Below are 25189 nucleotides of genomic sequence, written 5' to 3'. Positions count from 1 at the left end.
GTAAGTCTGCTAACTTCCTCATGTCGGAACGACCAACAGTAATTGGGATTCAAAACCATTTGTTTGATGGAGACGTGAGCGGAGCTAAATTTACGTCCTCATAAACCCCCCCACTTCCACTGCCGGAGCTTGTTGCTTCGGTGGGATTCGGTTACGAAACTCTTCCCGCGTTCAACAATCCGAGTTATTAGCATTTTTATAGCTGCAGTACAATCTCGGAGGTGAGCTTCTGTTACAGCGCAATCATGGGACCATTGTTAGCATATACAGGCGCGCGCAGGTCGCCGCGTAGCATCTGCTAGCGTAGCCAAACAGCAATTCTCAAGGTGATGCGGTTGTGCTTCCTTTACGTTTGCACAGAGGCGGAATTCCCATCTGATATGTTTCTTTAACCCTCCCCTCTTCAGCTAGCATGCTAATGTTGAGCTTTTGTTTCCGAGCATCTGTGATGTCGAGCAGAGGTCGAGAGGAAACTTTGCTTTGATCACCACCTCGTTGTCCTTTCTCTTCTGTCCCTTTTCTTTGATGTGGTGACAAACATAATGAACACCTCCTCAGCCACCCCATCACTCGGAGCTCCGTAAGTGCCTTCCTGCCCCCCCCTCCTCTTTTACCTGCTAAGTAAGCAAATTAAACAAATTGAATCAGTTTTGAATGTTTCTTAATCTCTCAAGCTCCTATCGGAGGCTCATCTTTCCTCTGAAATGATTCCGCCGACCTCCTCGCTTCCTGCCAAGTCGCCTCTCTCTCGCCATCCATCACGCTCCCGCTCACTCCCTCCGTCTCTCTCTCCGCAGCCACAACACCAAGACGACGTCGTGGCTGGACCCGCGGCTCGCCAAGAAGGCGAAGCCGCCAGAGGAGTGCAAAGACGACGGTGAGAGATTCTGACTGCTCCGTTTCGCTCTTCCCGCTCATTCCGTTTCATCCCACCCCAGATTCCCACTGTGCTCGTTGGGCTAACAAGAGATTGAAGGAGCATTTGATGTTCTCGGGCCGGAGCGGGATTATTTTCCGAGGCGGCGGCGGGCGTGCGTGCGTGCGTGTGGGGATAGGAAGCGCCGCCACACGTGTGTTGAAAGTCCAGGCCCGTAGAGACGGAGGTTACAAAGACGCCTTTATTCTGAGTTCAGAGAGACGTGGAGTGTCCTTCAGCCACCCGCGCGCACACACACACACACACACACACACACACACACACACACAGAACAAACAAAAAAGACGGATGAATGCCAGTGCAGCTAACAGACAGGAGTGTGTCATCCATCTCTCCAGCCTTCCGTCGCTCTCAGATGAAGTTTTGCCGAGATTGAGGACGGAAGAAGGTGCCAACAATTCGCAAATGTTTAGTTTTTTTTTCCGAAGGTCCGTTTGTGAGATTCGTAAGGACCCTGAAACCGGAATAAAGGAGCCGCCTGTTTAGCCACTTGTGAGAACGAGGATTTAGCTCAACAGAAACAAACTTGAAGGAGCGAAGAACTTGGATAAACCGTTTCTGACCTTCAAGATGCTAAAGAGGTGAAACGCCAACTAGCTAAGCTCGGAGGGGATTTAACCGTTTCACCACGTACATCGATTGTTCTTTTCCCTCTCGCACCAACAAACTTTATTGGAGCCGCAGGCCCGATCGAATTGATCAAATAATCAATATCCTGACCGCATGACGCTGCCTCTCGTTACGCTAATCGTGCTTCACGGCCCCGTTTAACCCGAACGCTCCCGTTTCGATGCTAAACTCTACAGCTAACATCAAAACCGAACTTCCACCGGATGCAAACAAAAACAGATGAGGCTACCTGGCTAATTAGCCGCGACCTCGGCTGCTGGTGACCTTTCAGCAGGCGCAAAACAATTCGGGGTCGTTTCTGTAAACCGCTCGCACCATTTTTCACCGCGCCGTTTTCATCATTTTTATGCAAATCCTCCCAGAATCCACCGCCGTGACCGGAGAGACAAATGACTCGGCGGTCTCCGACGGCGTGCGCGTCTGCTGCCTTGAGCAAATGTTACGACATATTTGCAGAAGCGGTTCGATCGCGGTGGAGTGGCAGGAGGAGGCGCGGCGGCGTGGCATTAAACACAGGCGGGGCGGAGGCGCCGCCGCCCTCCGGACCTGCCTCCGATCTCCAGTTTTTCCTCTCCAGGACCTTCAATATTCAAGGGAGGAACTTTCCAGGCTGATGAAACGGTGCAGACAGAAAGAGCGAGAGGCCTTTGAGGAATAACGTGATGTTTTTCATCAGAAGCTCTGCTGCTTCCAGCTCCCTCCCGACGACGCCTTATTTACCCGGATTGTTATTGATCTGCTCCGAAGCATCGGGCGTCTTCTGGGGACGATAATCAGTTCAAACTAACCAACTTCAAATTAGGTTTTGGAGGAAGTTTAGGGCGACACCAGCGCCCCCTGCAGGCGATGCCAATGTTAGCAGGCATGCTAATATTGCATTTGGGTGGCAAATCTATGCTGTTTTTAAGAGAAAAAGCCTAAAGATCTGTTCTTTAAAGAGCAGTCTGATCAAAATATCTGTTTTTATGCTTGGAAACTTCCCATTTGTACCTGGAAAAGGCAGTTTTGTTCGGCCTGTGTGATCCGGCTGCCGCTCACTTTCATGTCAGCCCCGTTACGTCTTCCCGCAGCGTTCACCTGCGGTAAACAACGTGTTCTCTCATGTTTAAAACCGTCTTCGCCGCGTACAAGCAGATTCTGTCAAAACACGCGGAGAGCGTTAGCGCCCTCGTTCTGGCGCGTTCAAAAGCGGCGTCGCCTCCAGTGCAGACGGCTGCGGCGCCTCGCCGTTACATAACTCATTCTATATTTCTTCCTCTGTGGTTCCCACCTCCCTCCTTCCCTCCTTCGTCTCCTCTTTAGCTCGACAAATCCTAACTAGGACAGTTCCTCCCTTCACTCCTCCTCTTCTCTCAACTTAAACTTTTACTTTTTGTCATCTTGTCCTGCCAAATAATTGTTGGCTGGTAGCAGTGGAGCCGCCTGGGCCTTCTGTTGTCTCCTATAATTCTGTTATTCTTCTTCTTTGAATTCAGGATTCCCGAATCCAGGTACAGAGAATCCCCCTGGTGACCGAGAGCACGCGACACTAAACTTTTTTTGACAACAATTATTGTTAATTGTGTTTTGTTCTTCAAAACTGTCCAACACAATCATTTTAACTGAAGTCGGTGCAGAGAAAGTTGAAGCCAGAGCGCTTCTGTCGCCCCCTGGTGGTCGAGGGCAGAAATGCCCATTTCTATTTATAACTGTGTCTTTTATCAGTTTTTTCTTGATCCAACTGGAGAAAGTAAACTTGTATGTACAGTATTTATCTAAGCTGTGGCTAATGTGAACATATTAGCTAGCAGTAGTAGCCTGTCGGGCTTGGAAAAATCACCTGGAGAAAGCTGGACTTTGAGTAGTTTCAGAAGCATTTACCGAACAGAATCTCTACGATGAAGGTTCGACTCCTTTATTCCAGGATGGTACGTTAGCACAAGTGTGATGGGTCCTTTTTAATGGCCTCTCGCAGCCGTCCACCTTAAAAGGTCCCTGTCGCCTGAGTTTTGACTTCACGTCAGTCTAATCGACGCCATCGCCGCCGCCCACCCTCTTCTCAGACTTTTGATTGCGATTGATGCCACCAAAGTTGTTTTTTTTTCTTCATGCTAATACAGCGGCGGACCTACGAGTGGGTTATTCAGTCCACCGCCCTCCTTCACCTTGAGACTCCCTCAGCAGCCATGAGGAGGGGCAGACAAGAGCTGTCTGCACGGTGATGGATGGGTGTATTTTAAGAACGTCCCAAACAGAGCAGGCCTCGTGTGTGTGTGTGTGTGTGTGTGTGTGTGTGTGTGTGTGTGTGTTCTCACTGCAGATGCTGAAAAGAAAAATGGGCTGAATCCATATCAAACTCTTCATTTTTTTTCATCCCGTTTTCTGTTAAAACTCGTGCCGCTTCCCTCCAGCACCAAATATTAATCCGCTGATGAAAATAGTCCCAAATGGCGCAACACTGCGTCGGACAGATTTTGGATCAATATAAATGATTTCATTGACGTTGTTGGTAGCTGTTATTAGCAGCCCGTTGCTAGCTACATGCTATTTGTCAGCCAGCCGCCTGTATGATGGACAGCGAGTGTTTCCAGGGCTAATTTCCCCCTCCGCAGCAGCTTCTCGGCTTGTTTTGCTTCCACCAGCAGCGGCTGGGAAGAGGCCCGTGCCTGCCGACGGCCACGTTATTCCAGATAACCCCCCCCCCTCCCCCCCTGTTTACCTTATAATGAAGTTTCCTTTTTAATAATCTGGCAACAATTACCTTTAATCTCCTCAGCCCTGCGCTCCCTGTACCCTACACTCCTGCAGATTCCCGTTAGCCCGTTTGCGCTCATTTCTCGGCAAATACTCCAGAACGCTGGAAGAGAACGGGGGGGGGGGGGGGGGGGGGGTATGCAGCCGGTCGCAGTTGAGCGAGTCCTCTGTTGCTGGAATGTCCTGATAAGCTGCTTGTTGTGGGTTTTTTGGTCTGTTTTGTTTTTCATTCTGCTGCATAACAGTTGTTAGCTTGCCGGCGGTACTCTGCGGCGGAGGCAACTTGAGGACAGGCGTTTCTCCTCAGGTGGCGGGAGAACACGCGGCGGGATCGGCAGCGAGCTCATTAACGTGCGCCGCACGGCTCCAGAGGACGGCTCAGGTGACGCAATCAACCGGCTCGCCATGAAAGTTACTGCGCCGCCTCGGTCACGGCGGAGAACCGCGGCTTTTGCTAATAAGCCTCTAATCGGGAATCTGTTCCCAGCGGGAGCTAAAACGCGGCGGTGGGAATGCGTCCGTAAATCCCAACGGCGCCGTTTCATCAGACTCTCAGCAGAAATCCATCAGTACGACGAGCCGACACATGTCGGCACGGCCACGTTAAATAGGTCGGAGAATCGGGTTTGGAGCCGAGAGCCTGCAGTTCGCGGTGGGCCACCAGGGGGCGCTCGAGGCAGAAAACCCTCCCTTCATATTTACATAAGCTGTAGAAACTGTTATCTTCCCGTCTTTAAGGTGACAGATGCTCTTTATTATTTTTTGCTGATAAGATATTCTGTTAGCTGCAGATCCGTTTTGTGTGTTTTTCTCCGGGCTTTTTCACGAATGAGGCAACAACCAGATCTCCGGATTACTTCCAAACACTGCTTCCTTTTTCCGAGGTTGTTGGTGCTGTCAGAGGGTTATCTGAGGGCTCCGCTCTTAGCCATATCTGCTGATCGCCACAGTGGAGCCCAAATCCCGGATCATCCTAAAATAAAATAACTATTCTGACGGTGCGGGAATCAGACTCGAGAGGTCCGATAGTATTAAAGCTCAGCTGGATAATCGGGCAGCGGCCGTCAAAAACACAAGCAAATTCAAAACCTCCTGATTGTGTAGCTTGGAAACACCTGGAAAGGGTTAGCTTAGCGCAGAGGTTTCTTCCTGGATAGTCTGGCGCCAGCAGCTGTGTCCTAACAGGATTAATTTATGCAAGACTGTGGCCAAATACCCCAATTAATTAAATCCCCATCATCCCACACTGTAATTTATGTCTCATTTATATTGGTTTGTAGTAGCATGTTAACGTGCTGATGTTAGCATCTTCCCAGAGCACGTCTGTGAGCCAGCTTTTGGAGCCTTTTTCTTCGTTCAGGAGCAGCTTTTTTCTGCTATTTTATTAATCAAAATTTGCGTAAGAAAATGTACTAAATATGAAGCAACTCTGTCGGACACTTATTATCAAGCTACACGAGGTGGGTCAGAGGAGGAAAAACAAGTTCAAGTCGTTTTGGGAAATGAGCTCATTCTCTCCTCCTGATCCCATTTTAAACCACTTTCATGAATAAATCAAGCGAGTGGAACTAAAACATTTGAAGGTATTAACCTTTTCTGAGGGAAATCGCAGCTGCAACCATGCTAGCAGGTTCAAACCGCTCAGGCGGGTTTGTAAAGGGACCCAGTCCTGAGGCTTGAGGAAAAATTCGATAAGGTCTGGCGCCTTATCAAGGTGGACCTTTGATCTTCCTGTTGAACCTTGACCCTGACCGGACCGATCAGGGCCGAGGCAGACAGCAGAAGACCTCTACGGTTGCTTCCAAAGAGGCTAACGCCTATCCACGTAGCTAGTTCCCACCTAATCCTGGAAGGGTTTGTATCCGTATTTGGTGATCCGGGCGCTCCTGTTTCTTTGAGGCCGTTCTGGTCGGCAGTAATTGTCTCTTTAATTATTTATCCACCTTGACATTTTGCAAAGTTCAGATAATTAAGACTTGTGTTGCAAGTTTGTCACCTTCGTCACAGCTTCCAACTCCAGGCTGAGATAATTAATGTGGGACTCAACTTGACGTGGTCGGGCTCCATCGCCGCCCCAAATAAGGTCCCGCCGACTGCGGACGCCACAAAAGGGGACTTTAGCCAGAAAAAACTTTGATTAATTCAGTCACCGCCGTATTCAGCCGCGACGTGATAAATGAACCCCTGCACAATGTGCACGGAGAGGAAATGCGCTTTCATCTGGGAGGGTGACAAAAACGATTCTGGGTCAGCCGGCGGTGGAGGGGGGAAGGAAGACAAAGAGGACAGCGAAGGTGGAATCGTTTGGCTACCTCGTTGGTGACCTCTGAACAGAAAACGTGAACATAATAACTGCCTCCTGTAAGAGTGAGCGAATGCTGCGGCAAAGATGCCCCCTGCTGGCAGTGAGGGGCGTCTCAGGAGGGCAAACGTTTCCTCTCGCGCCTCCTTCCCGCGCTCATGCGGCGTGGCGGCGATGAGCAGCGGCGGTGGCTTGGTGGGTGCCAGGATCCGGACTGCCCGACGCGGTACATGTGTGGCAGTACAGGACCCGATCACGAGTAGTTGAGGGGCAGTTCGCACCGTTTTTCTGAGAGGGTACTTGATGTGTGGACTTGTTTACTTTAGCAAAATCACTTAGCACGTTAGCTTAACTTACAAACAAAAAGACAGAAATGACGTAGCATCCCTCCTGTCCATCACCGGTTGGTACTTTTGGACTTTTGGGGATTCACTCTGCGTTGTATGGCAAACGTCCGACGTTCCCTCGGCTCCTGAAAGCATCGCCGTCTCCTCGCAGTTCCCTCCGCGGACGTTTTAATAGAAAAGCTTTTCTTTCGGCGGCTGCTGAACAACATGACAGCCCTTTGATCCGTCGCATTAGTGTGCATCTTTGAGTGTGTGTGTGTGTGTGGTAAGTAGTAACCTAATGTGTGCTTAAGTGGATGTGTCTTTGTGTGTGTGTGTGTAGGGGGGGTCCTCTATAAAGGTGAGAACATGAAACAGTCTCGTTCATAATTAATGAGGGGAGATGGGCTGGGGAATGTTGCAGAAGGTATTCCCGTGGGCTGTCAACCCCCCCGCGCGTGTGTGTGTTTGTGTGTGTGTTGGTGTGTGTGTGGGTGTGTGTGAGGGGAATGCATTTTGGTGAATGTGGAAAAATAGCATGTGCTTCTAAAATTTTAATCAAATGTCCGGAGGGGGTGGGGGCCGGGGTCAGGGAAGCATATGGCACGTGCACAATCACTGCTCCTGTGTCTCTGTGCTCCGTAGGAGGACTAGGAGTGTTGGGAATGTGCTGGGTAATCTGTTAGCTGCGTAAACTAGGCCAAGCAGGAAGGAAACGGTGGCATCGCCGTGACAGCGAGCCGAAGCCTCGTGCTGTTGCAGCGCCCCCCCGTGGAGCTGTACTGTTGTCGACCACCAGGGGGTGCTGGAGATCACTCAGTGGAAGCACCCGGGGCATGGACGTGTCATCACCTATTTTGTGCTAGCTGACAGGCTGTTAGCTCTAAAAGCTAACCAAGCTAACATTTGAAAGCTAACACCCCCTGCTGTCGTCGCCTGTTCAGCGGAGAGAAAATAGGTCATAAACTGTCTCTTTAATGGCTCCATCCATTTACTCCATTTCCATCAGACTTTGCTTCGAGATGCTAATTCATTTTTTAAGTAATTGGCTGTCGGGAGCCATTTTTCAGTCCTCGCTTCGTGGCTGTAGCGCCAACTGTTCAGACACAGGAACCGGGAGTTGCGTAACGTCTGTGTATTGCTCACAGTCCGTCACTGTCGTCGTTCTTCTGACAAAAGAAAAATGCTGCCAATGAAATCAAAAGCAACAACTGGCCCTAAACACATCATCAGTCATCATCAAACGAGTCCAAGCGCTTTAAAAAGTGAGCGAAATCGGACGGGAAAGAGGCCGCGGTTCTAAAATCGTCCTAGCGTAAAGATCAATAAGCTGCTGCGAGTTCATCTGATAAACAAGCTGCTCATTATTGTCTTTTTTTTGCAGAGCTTCCGTACGGCTGGGAGAAGATCGATGACCCCATTTACGGCAGCTACTACGTGGAGTAAGTCTGCCTCCTCTTTAGCGCCGAGCGACGGGCTGTTGATTCCCAGTCCGGCCCGGCGGCGCCGGATTAATCACGTTTATTGGGACATCAACTTTCTCCTCTTCAGGACGGTGCGGAAATATAATGGAGCTCTTCCGTAATGAGGACGAGGATCCTGGGTGTTAATTAAATGATAAGGAGAGAAAAAAGAGAGTAAAGTGACTAATGATGATTAATTATTTCACACAGGCAAATTACAGTATTTGTAGTGGCTGGTGATATTCCCGCGCCCACGCCAAATTAAAAAGGAGGTGGGACGTTTGGAAGCGTCTGCTTTCATGTGGAGTCCCTCCAGCTCGCGGATTCATCTGATCCTGCTTGTAAAACAGGCAGTAAATGACAGAATCGATCGTCTGTTCCTTTCATTTCTTTTGGATCCGACCTTCTGGCGGCGGCGGATCTCAACCGTCTGCCGTCTCTTTGGTTTCAGTCACATAAACAGGAGGACCCAGTTCGAGAACCCGGTCCTGGAGGCCAAGAGGAGGCTCCAGCAGCAGCAGATGCAGTGCCAGGGTCTCTCCTCTCTGCCGCTTCCTGCCATCTACAGAGGTGAGAGCGCCCCCGTTGCCCTGGTTACGGCTTTACGCAACCAAGAGCGCCTCATTTGTCCGATGTACCAGTCACAGCCTCAGTCACGTTTCCACCCGCCATCATGGCCGCTCTAACATGGGGACTTTTCTACGTATAAACCAGAGAAACCTGCTTCGATAATGCTATTGCTAGCAATGATGAGTCGTTTTTGTTTCTCTAAAAAATGTGTTAGTAATCAATTGGATGGCACGCCTGCGTACGTGCTAGTGTACACTGAACAAACATATAATGGAGAGAATAACTGAAATGACCTCGGCTACATTAATTAGAATTAAGTTAGCCAAATTTAAGGCTAGCCACTCCGCCCGTCTCCGTCGTTCAAAGGCATCTGTATGGATCCTCGTTTGGCTTCTGATGGGATTCGAAACGTTTGTAGCAGAAGCTCGGCAGTAGCTGCCAAACTTGGACGATGAGACGCTCCTGACTTCCTGATTGGCCGTTCGGTAGGTGGGCGGAGCTACAGACCAAAACACTTAACGTAAAAATCGTTATTTACAGTCTGAGGCATCACTTTAAAAATGAGACTGTTCGGGCTGGATGACAGTTGTATTTGAAATTAACATGATTCCTTTTGACACATCGGGGCCATTTTATGATTAATTTAGATCCGTTTCTTACATACCGCTGCTTTATTGTCAAATGTTATAGTCTCCATAGTCCTAATGACTCTTTCACCCAACCCAAGTGGTGAAATCAGACTCGTCACGTCCTCCAACATCACAAACTGGAGCTCGTTAAAAATATAACCCTCTAAAATAAAAGTTGGACTCAAACGTTGTTTTTTTTGGTTTTTCCTTCACAATCTGTCGGCTGAAATATTCATAAGCGGGCCTCATCTTCTTTGGTCCGACACTCTTTTTTATTCATAAATCATAAAATTCTTAAGGAATCTTCTGAATCCTGAAGCCTTTTTCCCCCCCAACCGTGTAAGCAAACACGAGCCTTAGAAACGTGGATTAGAAAAAGTGACAGCGAAGACGTTTCTTTTATGTGCTTTGATCTGCATCTGCTTCCATCACCAAAGAAACTGTCGGGGGGCGTGGCCTGTGGAGCCCGCTGGAGTCGGGTTGACGCGTGCTTCACTCTGTCTTTGATGTTTAGTTTTCAGCGTTAATTCTCTACCCGCCGTTACTGTTCGACGTCCAGCGTCCGGACAGGACGGCCGGAGCGGAGGTTGGTCTTTATCATTTCACTGTTCTGCCCGTCAGGCTTCCTCTCTTCTTCTTCTCCCCACGCCCGACCCCTCATCCTCCTCTCTCCTGTCCAAAATCCAATACCAGTGGCGGACGCCAGCCCCTGCTCTACCCTCCCTCGGCCCCGCCTCGCTCAGGTCGGCGTGGCGCCCGAGCGGTGCCACAGCCTCGGCGACCTCTCTCGGTCGCCGTCCTTTGGTCGCAGGGCCGTGTACGCCACGTCCTCGTCCGCCGACGTCTCCCCGCTGCGGCGCGTTCTGACGCGGCGCATGAATACGTGCCCCCACCAGCGGCAGCGGCAGCAGCCGGCTCGCGGCCCCGCCTGCACGGTGGTGGTGGAGCAGCCGGTCTGCAGCCCCGTCTCCCTGTGGCACCTCGTCAGTAAGTAGGCCCACAGAGACGTTTCCCCTGGCTGCTTCCTGTGCTGGTTCCTCCACGCATGCTAGCTCGCCAGCAAGCTTTTGTCTTTTCGTCTTGGCGGTAAATCAGGCGGGGAAGTGTGACCGCTGTCCGTCCGAAGGGGCGACGGGGCCCAGTGTTGATAGATGCAGGATGTTCAGGAGGAGAGGAGCTTGTTGGCTATTGCACCCCCACTCCAGACCCCTCCCAGACCTCCCAGTTCTTCCCTGACCTTCTTGAGCATCTTCTTTAGGAACTGATCCCAGATTGACTGCATGCCGTTTTCCAGGCTTTGACGCTTCCCCCGGAGTCTCGGGACCGGACCGAAGAGCTGCATCAGCAGCGCTGCCCCCCTCCCCCGCTCGCCAAGCCCCCCCCCCAGCATGGGAGAAGAGCGACGGAGGCTCTGACCCCCCCCTTCCCCAACCAAGCTAGGAGTGAAAACGGAGAATTTTTAACCCCGAGGTGCCACTAAAGTTTGATGCTGCTCTGACTCTAGTACACATTTCTGCTATTTAGCGAGGATATTTTGGGGATGGGGGGGGGGGGGGGGGGGGTGTTTACATGACTGCACCTTTGCACGGGAGCCAAAACCCACGCCTGCACCTCTGATCACCACAGACCCACCTCTGTCCAGATCTGCAGCTTTATCCAACCTTCCTGTTTCTCCTGTGGCTACACCCATGTTCTCTGGGCGAGCTTCACCCCCCCCCCCCCCCGCCCCCCCTGCCACGGGCCCCCCCCCCGCCATTCACCTTGCTCGTGTCCTTCGCAGAAAAGCCCCTGTTCACGCGGGACCCCACCCAGCTGAAGGGCAGCTTCCTGTCCACGGCGCTGCAGAAGAGCAACATGGGCTTCGGCTTCACCATCATCGGAGGAGACGAGCCGGACGAGTTCCTGCAGGTCAAGAGCGTCATCCCGGACGGGCCGGCCGCGGCGGACGCAAAGATGGCCACAGGTACGGTCCTGGACCCCCGATTGTTGTGGTTCCGAGGGGGTTCAGCGCCCCAAAATAGAAGCTTCGGTGACCAGTAAATCACCATAACAGCGTAAAAGAGCAGAGAATTCTGCATCCTCAGACTCTAGAATCACGTCCTCTTTCTCTTTTCCTGGTAGTAACAAATAACGACCCCCCCACCCCCCTGCCCCCCCATCACAGGCTTTGTGTCCTAGTTCTGCGGCGGTGACGTTACTCCGATCGTACTAAATCACAGCTCTCGCGGGCAAGAAATTCAGACCTGCGGAGGTGTGAAATTTTCAATTCCAAGCGGATAATAATGTTCTTTTTATCACAGCGGTCCTTCTTCTCGGGCGCTACGCCGCGCTAACCTCCCCACGCTGGGAAAATATGTTCAGGTTTATTTAAATCATTGTTTCACCGTATCTGATTAAAGGCCGTTGTTGGGAGATGAATTAGCTTTATGAATTAGCGATTTTTGCAGTTGAACTATCAGATTACAGGTTCTAAATCACAATAACACACTTGTAAACATTTATTTATCCGAATCAGTGATGGATTTTACGCTAAATCAAAGCTGTCGCTTTAGCGTAGCGTTCAACAGCGCAGACGGAAGCTTCTAGCTCTGCCGTAAGAGTTTAAACCCTCAATCATTTACGTGATGATTGTTATGTTTGACCCGAGGGTTTTTTTTTTTTTTACACATAATCATACACAAACATCAGCTGCGTCTCGAAGAGCTCGGACCCCATCGAGGCGCTAAAGTGCTCCGCTACTGGTCACACGGAGCGTCCGCGGAGGTCACCGTTAAAAGCAGATTAAGGCGCCATTTATAACCGCTAACAAGCCCTTTGTCTGCCCCCTAGTGGTTTCCAGAAAGTTTGCTTCTATTTTTACTTTCAGTCAATCGGAAATGTGGCTGTAGAGCTAGCCAGTTTAATGTTAGCATATATGCTGTGCCTCCACTGGAGGGCGCTACAAACCTCTCATTCATTTTTTTAGAGGGTGTTAAAAGCAAAAAAGACGTTGTTGTTCCCGCCCAAAATGAGGATTTTAAAGAGAAACCTCGACGTTGAGGGAATAATGTCAGGAGGTGAAATTAGGAAGTTCTGCAGAGAAAAAAAGAAGCGTGTGGGTGCAAAGAGGTGCAGCCGCCTCCATTAGTTTCCTGCCAGCGTGCTCCACTATTGATTCTGACAGCAGCACTCGGGGAAAATGGCGTCCACGTTTACCCCGGATAATTAAAACGTCCGTCACGCCCCGTAGCCTCGCCGCGGGAGACAAGCTCGGTCCGAAGTTTTAGCTTTGTTTACATTTGCGTGATATTTAAACCTCCCGCTATTCTCCAGCTGTTTCTCACTGAAGGTTTTTATTTTTTTTCCCCCTCCTGCAAAAACACAATTATGTCTGCAATTAGGGAATAATGATATTCATTATAGACCACAGATCCCTGCTGTTCGTCAGACTTCGGAACGAATGGCGTCGCGCCTGGTCTCGCCGCGCCTCTCCCATATTTAGCCGCTGAGACAAAGATAACCGGCTGGCGTGCTTTTCTGCGTGGGAGCGTTTAATTGTCGGCCGGTTTTATCTGCGCCGCCTCGAGCCGTTGAAAGAGTTCGCCCCCCGTAGAAGGCGAACACTTTCGCCGCTTGTCAAGCAGATAAGACGGGAGCGTGCCCCCGGGCCCGGGCCCCGCCCAGTTTAACCATCCCAGCTCGCTCTCCACTCTGGTCTCCGCAGGCGACGTCATCGTCTACATCAACGACGTGTGCGTCCTGGGCACCACCCACTCCGACGTGGTCAAGCTGTTCCAGTCGGTGCCGATCGGCCAGAGCGTCACGCTGGTGCTGTGCCGCGGGTACCCGCTGCCCTACGACCCCGCGGAGGCCGCCGACACCGGCAACAACACCGCCGCCGTCATCTCGCCGCTGGGCATCACGGAGCAGCGCCCCCTCCTGGTGAACGGGAGGACGGGCTACGAGAACTACCTGGACTACCTTTCGCGCACGGCGCGGCTGATGGGCGATCCGGGCCAGGACCAGGTGAACGCCCAGCAGCAGCTGCTCCCTCCTCACCCGGGCGACACTCACTTAGACGGCTCGCTGCCTCCCCCTACTGGCGCCACTCCTCCTGACAGCGTGTCCATGGCGTCGTCCGGAACCACCCAGGGCGAGCTCCTGACCCTGACCATGGTGAAGGGCGTGGACGGTTTCGGCTTCACCATAGCGGACAGCGCCACGGGCCAGCGGGTCAAGCAGGTCCTGGAGCCGCTGGGCTGCCCGGGCATCTGCGAGGGAGACCTGATTGTGGAGATAAACAAGCAACCGGTGCACGGGTTCACGCACGCCCAGGTGGTGGAGCTCCTCAAGGAGTGCGGCGTGGGAGCCGAGACCTGCCTGGTGGTCCAGAGAGGCGGAGCAGGTAGGGGCGCTTCAAACGAGGCTGGGCTCAGCGGCGGTCTTAGATCTCCCCTCCTCTGCTCCTTATCTGCTCCTTCAGGCCGTCTGCCTTCTTATCTGTCCCATCTGCACGTGTGGTCCAGTCCAAAGGTGCAGGAACTTATTGTGCAGTCCTGCAGCGTCTCTGAAGCGGGGCTCCTCTCAAGTGCCCCCCTTTGGTCCCTTTATATAAAAGCGGTGCGGTGGGTCGATAAATGGCTGAGTGTTTTCCAAGTTTCTCTCAGCGCTGGTGTTTTGGGTTCAGACAGATGTTTTCTGGGATGTTCGGCCTTCTGTTTTTCCTCGGCCGCCGCGTCCTGACCGCAGGTCTGGGTCCGTAGCCAACTGAAACGTCTCTTCCAGCATTAGAATTTGCGAGCCGACGCAACCTATTGACTGGTCCTGACAGGGGAGGTGAAGCTCCAGCTGTGGTTTATAGGACAGGAGGGGGGTCTAAAAGGGTGGAAGAATGAAGGTTTCTGAACTTTAGCAGCCTGAATGAGGGGCTGCGAGCGCTTTGTTCCTCTGTGTGTTCCATAATGTCACATAATGCCAGCGGCCCGGCGCCACCGACGCCGCTGAGAGTTATCGCAAAGGTCAGCGGCGTCCTCTGAATGGATTTGGTTCCGTTTATTTTATTTCTTTTACCTCCGGTCTCGGTCAGCAGAGGGAGGATGATATCCCTGATGCTAATCTGTGGACACGCGTGGAGGACGTGGAGCCCTCCCAGAACCCGGGTCCCTCCGGGTCCCTGGGTCGACCTTCCTGACGTGAGCGGCGGCGTCTTCATACGCTGCATTTTACCTCATCAGCACGCGTCTCGCACAGGCACTTCAGCATCTGTTTGTGTCCGTTCCCGGCGGTACGACGAGCTGTGGCTCCTGGAAATTTAGAGAATCACCCAGTCGGCACAGACGTCAACGGCTCAGACGTCGCTAACGTCGCTGTTGGAGACGCCGGCCCTCCCCGAGCCACACAGCCTCAGTAACGTCTCTGTTCTTCCGCTCACATTAGCCTCACATTAGCCTCCGCTGTTTTAGCTCCTCGTCTCTGGGCTCCGCTGACGCCTTTGGGACGCTTGTTTGAAGCGAAGTTTCGGAAAGCGTTGGACCTATCGGGATGGTGGCGTGTTTGAAGGCTAGCTTAGCGCTCACATAGCCCCCCATTCATTGGTCTTTTCCGAGGGACGGCGGTTGTCTCCAATAGCATCTCCTGCTAATTAGCCGTATAGTTTTCAGAGTTTAAGCTGCCATGCTTCGTTAGCATCAATGCTGCTTTCTCCAACAAGTTTCATTTCCATTTTCTCATTTAACCGCTGCGACTTGTTGAGCTTTCGACGCTGATGGACAAATGTCCCCCCCGTCCAGGGTTGAAGGTGACACGGAGGAGGGCGGGGCAGGGACCCGATTCATATATTCAGAGGCGTGTCCCTCTCACTGCTCGTCATCGGCCTGCGTTTTGGCTTTTCTCCCGTACGTTAGCGGAGGCACAGGCAGAAAGAGGCTGTGATTCAGCGGCGAGGACGAACACGAGAGGTAGTAAAAGGTCGGGGGGGGGGGGGGGGCTCCTCTCACGTCCTCGACGCCACTTCTCCACCTTTATGAAATCATCCCAACTCTCAAGAACTTCATTCACAGTTTTTTTTTCATTATCTCCACAGCTCAAAATACTGGACATTTTTACGTACAGGCTGAGTTTTACGGGTCTGGGTTGGCCACTAGGGGGCGTTGTTTTACGAGGTCACAGCTCCGCTACAATCATTAATAAAAACAGGAATGGACGGAGCCGCGGGCGGACGAGCCCATCAGGATTCAGCTGGTTGTCGTCTTGTTTACGTTGACTGTCGTGTCATGATTCAGCTTTGATCCTTTGATCAGTGTCAGAACTCGTCAAAGCAGCAGATCGGTCATCAGGCTGTTTTCCATTTTCATTATTAAACTTGCCATCAGTCATTTTTTCATTACCCCTCCCCCCCGAGGACGTTTCTGCTCAACGATAACCGACAGGTTTACGTTGCCAGTGAGGAATGACGGACAGGACGAGGAAATGATGAAACGTGCCTCTCCCCATCATCTCTCCGCTGTTTCAATCAAATCTTCCGCGCGTTAATCAAATCGCTCCGTGATTTATCTCGTCCATTTCCAGCCGCCCGCCGTTCTGGCCACACCTCCATCACCTCCCCGCCGTCGTAAACCATCCCGCTAAAGGTTTTATCTGAGCTAAATCTTTCGCTTGTGCGGCTGGATCGTAATCATCTGGTCGTTGGGTCCTCGGCCATAAAAAGGTCGGCTCATCGCCCCAGAATGAGAGCGATTCTGCTCAAAGTGGCCAGTTAACGAAGCTCCGTTAGCCCACGCTCGTAGCAGACGCGCTATTTAGCCGTCCCTTAAATCCGGCGTTGACTCGAGTGTTTTTTGCCTCAGAAACGTGGGCGCCGTCTCTCAGCGGCGTTAATTAATGTGGGAACACGGGGGCAGGTTTGCCGTCAGTTCCTGTTAGCCTGCAGGGAGGAACCACTTACAATGCTAATATCAGATGCAGGGGTGGACACAAAAGCTGCTAATGTGGCATTTGGCTATTGTTTACAGAACGGCACGGCCTATCGGGATGTTGTGCCCGATTTCAGCGTCCTACAATGTCTATTTACATTTGAATAAGTGCAAAATACAAAAACAAGCCAAAGGCTGGAGCAGAGAAAACAAAGCAGTGACTTTGGTTCACGACTTAAGCCTCAGAACACAAACGGACAAAGAAACCTTTTAGTAGCTAAACTCAGCTCTCGCTAATTTTGAGATGAGTTTGGAGTGGGAACAGATTGTGTGTGTGTGTGTGTGTGTGTGTGTGTGTGTGTGTGTGTGTGTGTGTGGGCGGGTGTGTGTTTGCTGTTGTATTCTAACCTACCTCCTTTAGCATATTGCAGGCTTTGTCAGGCTTTGTTGTCGTAGCGGCAGCCGTTAGCCGCGGCCGTTAGCCGCTGAGACTTGTACTCATTCGGGTTTGGCCGCCTCCCTCACTGCCCGCCCACACACCCTTGCTCGCCCGCTCCATGTAGCGACGTTCCCTTCAGCCGGCTCGTACGCGTGCCCACATCTTCTTGTGCTCTCTGGGTAATTTACACGTCTCTGAGCTGACCTTTGACCTGAGGTCGGCCGCTGAAGAGCTGCCACGCAATGAAAGAGACGGAGGGTTCCGATTCGTCGGTCTTCTTCCGGCCATGGCGGGAATTAGCGTGTAATGAGGCGGTGATTCCTGCGTGGTACCAGAAGAGGGAGCAGAGGCCCGACGAGGCGGGCTCTCTGCCAGCGGAGCTCTGCCTGGCAGCCAGATTCCCCGTTCTCTCCCTGGAAGCTGAGACTGGATCCTTATGGAAGCACAAAGAGTTCAGAGGTTGAGTAAATGCTGATGCTAATTCAGATTGTGGCGAACAACACGGAGACCCCAGTGGCTGGAGAATTCCTCTGGATGCTCAACTTCTGAGTGGGAGGACTGGGATCTTTAACCCGTAAACGCTGCTGGTTCTACGTGGCTGTGCTGCTGTAGCATCATAGTTGACCACTTAAACCACTGTGCTGGGCTGATTCATGGACTTGGGTTTCCACCTGTGTGTGCCGATGCCTCTGTTAGCATCAAGGCTAAAGGGTTTCAGCACCACGGACAGCTCCCCTTTACTGTTGGTCCTTTTCTCCGTCTCAGCTGCAGCAAAACCTGAGCTGAGGGCGACAAAATGTCCACCGTCCCTGGACCGTAGCCTAGCCTAGCCTAGCCTAGCCAGGGACAGTTGTACACACAGGTTAGCTGCAACACTTTATGCCCTCCATGTGGGATTGAGCCGAAGCCCCATATAGCATCACTTCTCCTTTTCCAACCGCTTTCGCGTCTCCGGATCTTCTTTTTGGGGAAACATCTGGTTTTTTTTGTTTAAAGTTTCCATTTTCATCCCGTTGAGTCTTTTTTTGTGTTTGTTGGTCATTTCCCTGTTTCATTTATGGGTTTATCTGTTTTTGTTCCTTCTTTTAATCACATTTCCTGTGTTCCTGCCCTTTTTTTTCCACTCTCAAACATTTTTGTTTTCTCAACATTGCAGGTCACTATTCACCCTGGAAGACCCCCAAGCAGGTAACACCCGCCCACCGCTGTTCAGCCCCCATTTCCTGCTTTTATAGAAGCGGTTAAATTCCCTACGCTCCGCACCTGTTGCCCTTGTCCCTGTCTGCGCTAATCACACGCTAAAAAAAAAGCTAATAGCGCGTTTATAACACCTATAACTCGGCCTTCGTAACCCTCCTGATGATTCTCGCCGGCCCTGGGTTGCGTAACACCTCTCGACTTTATTAGATGGCGACAGGCTCAAGTATCATAACGTCGGGTCAGGTGTGAGTCACCTGAGGACTCGCCGCTGTAAAGGTTGTGCGCCCACTACAGAGCCTCCCAGTGCATTTTTATCTCCACTTTATTCGCAATTTATGCCTCTTTTTCTGCCTTTTAATGGCTTTAAAAGCTTTTCGCACTTTCCGACGATCCTTTCTTTGCTCCTTCGCCATTTCCTGTGTTTCTTTCTGCCACCTTTGGAAAGTGGAAATCAAACCTCGGCGATGCTGGCGCTCAAACACGGGTCAACAGCACAGGCGACACTTTTCAGATGGAAGACAAACAGAATATTGATGTTCCCGTAAATTTGCCTTTCACAGAGCAAAAACCCAAACCGTCTTTACTCCCCCCGGTGGCCGGCTGCAGTATATAAACAGCAATTGATTAGCTTTTTCCTAGCGTGAATGTTAAAACGTGATTAAACACACTCGTCTCAGGACCGGTTTTGTCCTCATTAAACAGTGCCAAAAATAAAATGCTAAGCTAATAAAGCAAAACAATGAAGTGTTACTGTGTCAAAACCTATTAGCTTTTAATGTTATAACAATCCCAAATTAGCGTAGCTTTTTCTTTCTTCAGTATTTCCATCTCTTCTTTTGGGCGACACATTAGCAACACATTAGCTCAGCTCATGTTATTATTTTATTTTTTTTCGTTTGTTTCATTTCTGTCACCTGATTTTCCACACTTTTTGTCTCACGTTTAGAGGTGAATCTGTCGCTAGCGCCGTTTGACGTGTCGCCGCGTCACCGTCGCTGTCAGCTTAACGTCGCACCGAGCGACCGGGTGTAATCTGACACCGTCCAACCCGACGCCGTCGCCTCAAACACTTGAAAGAGGAAACGGAGGTAGATGTTTTGGGACAGTCGGTGCGTAAAATCTGGCTAACGCGATTTTTTCAAGTCAAATTTACGGTTAACTTTTGCTTTTACTCAGAAAATCATCCGTCTCTCTTCTTCTTCACTTACATCCTGAATCCCAATAACAGGGCCCGGTACTGTTTTAGCCACTAACCTTGCTAACTGTAGCTTCTGTGCTGTTCCGCTATGGATTGATTGTCTGTTAATCCTCAACGCAGGAAGTCAAGTTTTGGGTTTCCTCCTCACCGTGCGATGGCGCGTGGATCCAAGCTTTCGTTAGTTTAGCTTGTAGCAATGCTAGCAACTCTGCATTCTGTCTTATTTGGAATCAAACCGCAACAAATGAAACTGTGAAATTCTTATTTTACTCTTTTCTCAGAGTAGTTGTTCTGGTAAAAAAAAGCTGACTAATATTAAGTGACAAGATTTAGCAGTTAGCGTGCTACAAATAAACATTTGTCCTGCGAAATGTTTCTGTTTCTTAATGCTGCTTAGAACTGCTCTTTTCTTCTCTGCCTTTGAGTTTAGCAGGTTTGGAAGGCAAGCCTGAGCTTTCAGACCCTTTTTAGTGTCAAAAGCAGCAGCATTTCATTTATTACACATAAATAGCGTCTTCTGTGGCAGAAAATGCTAAAGCGTGATTGTCAGAAAGTCGTTGCGGGGGGGGGGGACTGAAGGCTTGACAGAAAGGAGGATTAGCAAACACTCAAAGTTCATGAAAGCACTGTTGATGTCGTGGTTACCTAGCAACAATTGAGTGTGGCGTAAAATATTGACCTGCAACAACTCCCCCCTCCCCTCATACCGCTGTGCTTTACAGGTTCTGGAGCAGTGGGAGTCCCAGCAGGGCCAGAGCAGCCCAGCTCAGACCAGCTTGTCAGCACCTGTAATCCCCTACAGCGCCCCCTTCCCAACCCACCACCTCCACAGGGCCTCGGTCCCAGACTCCGCCTCCGAGGCCTTGGCCCTGGCCAAACCAGACCCCTATGACCTTTACGAGAAGTCCAGGGCTATCTTTGAGAGTAGGCGTAAGTACCAGAGTTCAAACTGCAGGTGCAGACAAGAAAAACGGTACCTGGAGCTTCACGAGCTCCATAAACTGATAAATCAACACACAGGTGATCTTTGGAGGGAGGAGGGTTTGGTGCCGTGATGTTAAAACCTCCTGATGTGTGTGAAACGTGGGGGAGGAGGCCGCTTCTGCTGTGATGGCACCATTAAAAATCTGCCTGTGTTGGCAAAAAAGGAGACATGATGGGTTTCTGGTTCACACACAGCAGCTCTTCTAAAATCACTGCTAACTGTTGCTAATAGCACGTGGGGGAGGGGGGGTTCGGGCCGACCGTTGGACAGAAGGTGAGTGGAAAAGTGTGACCTGGACTCGGGATACGTCTCTTATAGCTTTTGAACTTGAAAAATTTCAAACATTAGTAGCAAAATTCTTTTCAGCTTTTGTTATAGTTTGATGATCGATGTGGCAGAAAGAACGGTGAATCCATGCTAGCCCAGCGCCTCTGCTAGCTAATGTAGCATTCAGGTCCAATGGCCGGATGGCTGAGTGTTAGCAAAAAAGTTCTTCGTGAGTGCTAAGAACTAAGATGACCTTTGACCCTGTTAGGGAGGTCAGACCAATGGTACCTTAAAGATGTGGTAGAATGTGTGTGTGTGTGTGTGTGTGTGTTTGTGTTTTCGTCCTTCATCTTGACACCTGGTCCTCAGACGGACAGGTCATGTCCTTTCCTGTACCTGTCCTCCGTCCTCCTTAGCTGTCCAGCTCTTCCTCGTGAGGTCAAACGGGCACGGATGATTATTTGACTGATTTACAGGCCAGTTCCAGGTCAAAGGTCAAAGCATCCAAACACTGGTTGTCATGAACCAGCCCAGACGTCCTGGCTCCGCCCCCAACACCTGGTTTGACTGCAGTTTCTCTTTAGTGTCGTCCTTTCTCACACCGGACCACCGCCGGCGTGCCGTTTCTACGGTAACGACTGAACCGCCCCCCTGGGCTGCAGTCGGAAAGTGTGTTTATTTTTCCCGTGCCAGTGAGCTCAATCCTTCATCCGTGGTCGCGCTTCCCGTGAATTCTGGGACGCTCCCAGCCGACCTGTCCTGGTCCCTGTGTCTGTCCTCACGGCTGCTTCCTGTTCCCTTTTTTTCCAGAACCGGCCCAGCCCAGGAGCGTTTTCCCAGCGGACTCCTCAGGTAAGCTCCGCCCCTTTTAAACCCCCCGAAGCCACTCATCCGCCCCGGGGCCTCACGCTCCCCCCGTTCTCGCCGCAGGCGCCGACTTCCAGGACATCGAGGTGCACCTGCGGCGGCAGAAGTCAGGGTTCGGCTTCCGAGTGCTGGGCGGGGACGAGGCGGGGCAGCCTGTGAGTCCGGAGACACGTGAGAAGGCTCGTATGGCGATGGGCGTGGAAACCTGTCACCTCTTCCTCTCTAACCCTCCACACACTGTGTAACCCCTGACCTCTGACCCCCGAGCGAGTGCGGGCTCTGGCTGCCGTGACACCAATAACAGCCTCTTTAACCGTCACTGCACGCTGGCCGTGATCCGCGGCGTGCCGGAGCTAACGGAACACTTTCGATGACAGATCCTGATCGGCGCCATCATCGAGAAGAGCCCGGCGGACCTGGACGGACGCCTGCGGCCCGGCGACGAGCTGCTGTTTGTGGACGGGATCCCGGTGGTGGGGAAGCCGCACAGATACGTCATCGATCTGATGCACGGGGCGGCGAGGAACGGCCAGGTGAACCTGGTCATCCGGCGGAGGCTTCAGGCGGCAGGTGAGGACGGGCGCCGCTCGGCGACCTGTAACCTCAGGGAGGCGGGGTTAATCGTCTGGAAACAAGAACACACACATCCTCGCATTGCTATCTTTGCGGGGACTTTGCCCTGCGGTATTATTTAAAATGTGATTTATACAATAAATAAATAACTGCTGGCTTATCAGCACATGCAGGCTCTCCATAAAAGAGAGGAGAAAACAACAAATCGGGTTTGCTTATGTAAAAATGAATTTTTAAAAAAAACGGAGGCAAATATCTTAAAATTAAAATGACATCATTTAAATCTGACTCGGTATTTTTAATTAAATAGACAAGCATTAGCAAGTAATGTCACTAGAACTCCACATGATGATGTTGACACATTATACCTACCATCAAGCCTTCACGTCACTTGAATCGCTATCATTTCCACGGCTATGAAATTAGCGGTGGCGTTGGTGAAGCCGATGTTTACCTGCTGTCATGTGTTTGCTAAATGGCTCGTCACAGGTTTGCTGAGTGGGTGGTGCAGAATTACTCCTTTTTTTCTTTAGCTGAAGCGTCTTTTGGTGTCTCTGTGCCTTCCGCTAGAATCTAGCGGCTAGAAATACACAATAATGTTAAATTCTATGAATACACACACACACCCAGCTGTGTCCCCGAAGCTAAACCCAATTCTATCATCGACCTTATAAACGTATATTTTAATCTTCAAACAGTCCTTTGAAATTGCGAGGACCAGCCAAAATGGCCCCGCTGCACAAACAGGTCCCCACTTTGCTGGTTAAATGTAGATTGTGGTACCTGATATGTAGCAAATACAAGAAATCTCTTTCTCTCACACACACACACACGTTCTTGTTCTGCAGTCGTCATCAGGGTTCTGGGAGCATCACATGATCTCATTATCGCAGCCACTTTTCCCGCCGATCCACTTCATCCCACTCTCGTTCTGACTCACCGGCCTCCTCTGACGACCTTTCTTCCATCCTAATTGTCTGACTCCCACCGCCAGTTTGCGAGGTGTTGGTCGCCGCTCGCCGTCCGCTCTCTTTTTCCACCTCTGCTCACCTCACCGTCGCCCCCTGCAGGTGAGCCGCAGAACGGCCGCAGCCCCTGCTCGGCGTCGACGCAGCACAGCTCGCCCCGCAGCGACTTCACGTACGCCAACAGCACCGGTGCTGCCCAGACGGCCAACGCCGCCGCCCCTTCGGACAGGGCGCTGGCCAGCACGCAGCCCAGCGACGTCATCATCAGTCGGAAGGAGAGCGAAGGCTTCGGGTTCGTCATCATCAGCTCGCTGAACCGGCCCGAGGCGGCCGTGGCCAACGGTGAGTCGAGCTGTCGTTATGTGGTCGGGAGCGTTCGAGGGGTTCCGGGATAACGGAGGTCGAGCGTCAGGGAATTCTTCTTCTTTGGTGTTTTCAATTACATCTCCCTCCCACGACCTGTCAATCACCCCGCGCGGCTCGCCCACGCCCCCCTTTGAGAGAGAGAGACGCGTCACAGCTTCACCTGCGGCGTGTTCTGTCCCCACGCAGCCGTGCCGCATAAAATCGGCCGCATCATCGAGGGCAGCCCGGCCGACCGCTGCGGGAAGCTGAAGGTGGGCGACCGGATCCTGGCGGTGAACGGCCAGTCCATCGTTAGCATGCCGCACGCCGACATCGTCAAGCTAATCAAGGACGCCGGCCTGAGCGTCACGCTGAGGATCATACCGCAGGAAGGTGAGTCGGACACGGCGCCGCCGCCGTCTGGCGTGCTGATCCGGACTGTTCCTGCGTTTGCCTGCAGAGGTCAGCAACCCCCCCTCAGCCCCCACCTCGGAGAAGCAGAGCCCGATGGCCCATCAGCACAGCCCCCAGAACCAGCTGAGCTCCGCGGCGGCCTCGCCGCCCAACCAGGCGGCGGCGGAACCGCTCGCTCCCGTCGGTCAGCCCATCCAGCACCAGAGTCCGGTGCCCCACCTGCCCGCCCCCCCGCCACAGACCTACCCCCACGAGAGCAGGTGAGCCGCCAAACGTCCGCAGACGCCCCCCTCCTCCCCGCTCGCCTCCCCCTGAGGTCTCGTCCTCTATGCTGTGGCTTCTGATTGGTCTGTTAGTTACAGGTCAGAGGTCAAGGCCCGGCAGGACGTCAAACCGGACATCAGGCAGCCGCCGTTCACAGACTACCGCCAGCCGCCGGTGGATTACCGCCACCCCCCCGTGGCGGACTACAGGCAGCCGCCAACACTGGAGTACAGACACCCGCCGCTGCTGGACTACAGACAGTTCACCATCCCCGAGTACAGGATGCCCCCCGTCCAGGTACCACTGGACCCGCTGCCTGTGACAGCCGCGCTAGCACATTAGCTGTTAGCATGAGGGGAGAATTAGCAAAGATACGAGGGAACGTTTATTTGCCTTCACCTGTTTTAGTGTTTTCCCTCTTTATTTAAATGTGGACGTCTAATTCGAGCTTATTTCCCCACAGATGAAGGTGGAAACGGCTCCTTTAGTAGCTCGCTGATGCTTCAGGATGCTAACATGTTTAATCTCCTTCCCTCTGGAGGCGACCGCGATCACACTCTTTGCTTTTGTTCCCTCTTTGCTGAGTTCTGCTCCGGTTCCTCTAATCGGGGGTGGGGGGGTTCTGTTTGTCCCAGCTGGCCCAGGACTTTGACTTCTTCACGGTGGAGCTGGAGAAAAGCGTCAAGGGCTTCGGTTTTAGCATCCGCGGCGGGCGGGAGTACAAGATGGACCTGTTCGTCCTGAGGCTGGCGGACGACGGGCCGGCCATACGCAACGGGAGGATGAGGGTAGGTCCACCCGCCCGCCGTCGCCCCGGATCACATGTTAGCGCTAACTGCAAGATGCTATCGAGGTTCTCGGGAAGCGTCTGTCAGGTTGTTGCGTTTCTCTCTTTCCTCCATGTCGGGTTTTAATATTCCCAGATGAAGATGGATAAAACACACACGCTAACTTCAGTTGCTCAACCTTCCCTCTAGCTACAGCCGCCACCGTGCAGCTCAGCGGGAACTAGTGTTAGCTTCCCCGGCGACGCGCTCGCTGTGCGAATTTGCCCTCATTTGTTTTGCGCGCTTCACTGCCGGCGGCATAAATTGCAACTTCCAGCAGAGGTTTTTCTCCGTTTGTCGCCTGTCCGCCTTCATCTGGTCTTTCTGACATCTTATATGTGCGCGGCCGTTAGCCGCGGCTG

General features: G+C 52.0%; 1 protein-coding gene across 10 annotated transcripts in view; it reads left to right on the top strand.

The window, feature by feature from the left end:
• Positions 1-25189, top strand: part of magi2a (membrane associated guanylate kinase, WW and PDZ domain containing 2a) — an 86732-nt gene that overhangs the window by 55627 nt on the left and 5916 nt on the right. For 6 of the 10 annotated variants that reach the window (XM_057022201.1, XM_057022198.1, XM_057022204.1 and 3 more), the window contains 15 exons: positions 798-877; positions 8313-8370; positions 8843-8961; positions 11371-11553; positions 13294-13974; positions 18076-18107; positions 20040-20247; positions 21380-21421; positions 21500-21615; positions 21814-22006; positions 23080-23319; positions 23530-23715; positions 23783-23996; positions 24093-24297; positions 24636-24788. In XM_057022201.1, the coding sequence (XP_056878181.1) occupies positions 798-877; positions 8313-8370; positions 8843-8961; positions 11371-11553; positions 13294-13974; positions 18076-18107; positions 20040-20247; positions 21380-21421; positions 21500-21615; positions 21814-22006; positions 23080-23319; positions 23530-23715; positions 23783-23996; positions 24093-24297; positions 24636-24788 (2710 nt within the window). The remainder of the gene's footprint in view (positions 1-797; positions 878-8312; positions 8371-8842; positions 8962-11370; positions 11554-13293; positions 13975-18075; positions 18108-20039; positions 20248-21379; positions 21422-21499; positions 21616-21813; positions 22007-23079; positions 23320-23529; positions 23716-23782; positions 23997-24092; positions 24298-24635; positions 24789-25189) is intronic. The other 4 variants (XM_057022200.1, XM_057022208.1, XM_057022199.1 and 1 more) reach the window with 3 other exon arrangements.

The sequence above is a fragment of the Takifugu flavidus genome, chromosome 22 (assembly GCF_003711565.1).
Source record: "Takifugu flavidus isolate HTHZ2018 chromosome 22, ASM371156v2, whole genome shotgun sequence".
Lineage (NCBI taxonomy): Eukaryota > Metazoa > Chordata > Actinopteri > Tetraodontiformes > Tetraodontidae > Takifugu > Takifugu flavidus.
Note: the sequence above shows the minus strand (reverse complement) of the source record. Positions and strands in the feature narration are given on the sequence as shown.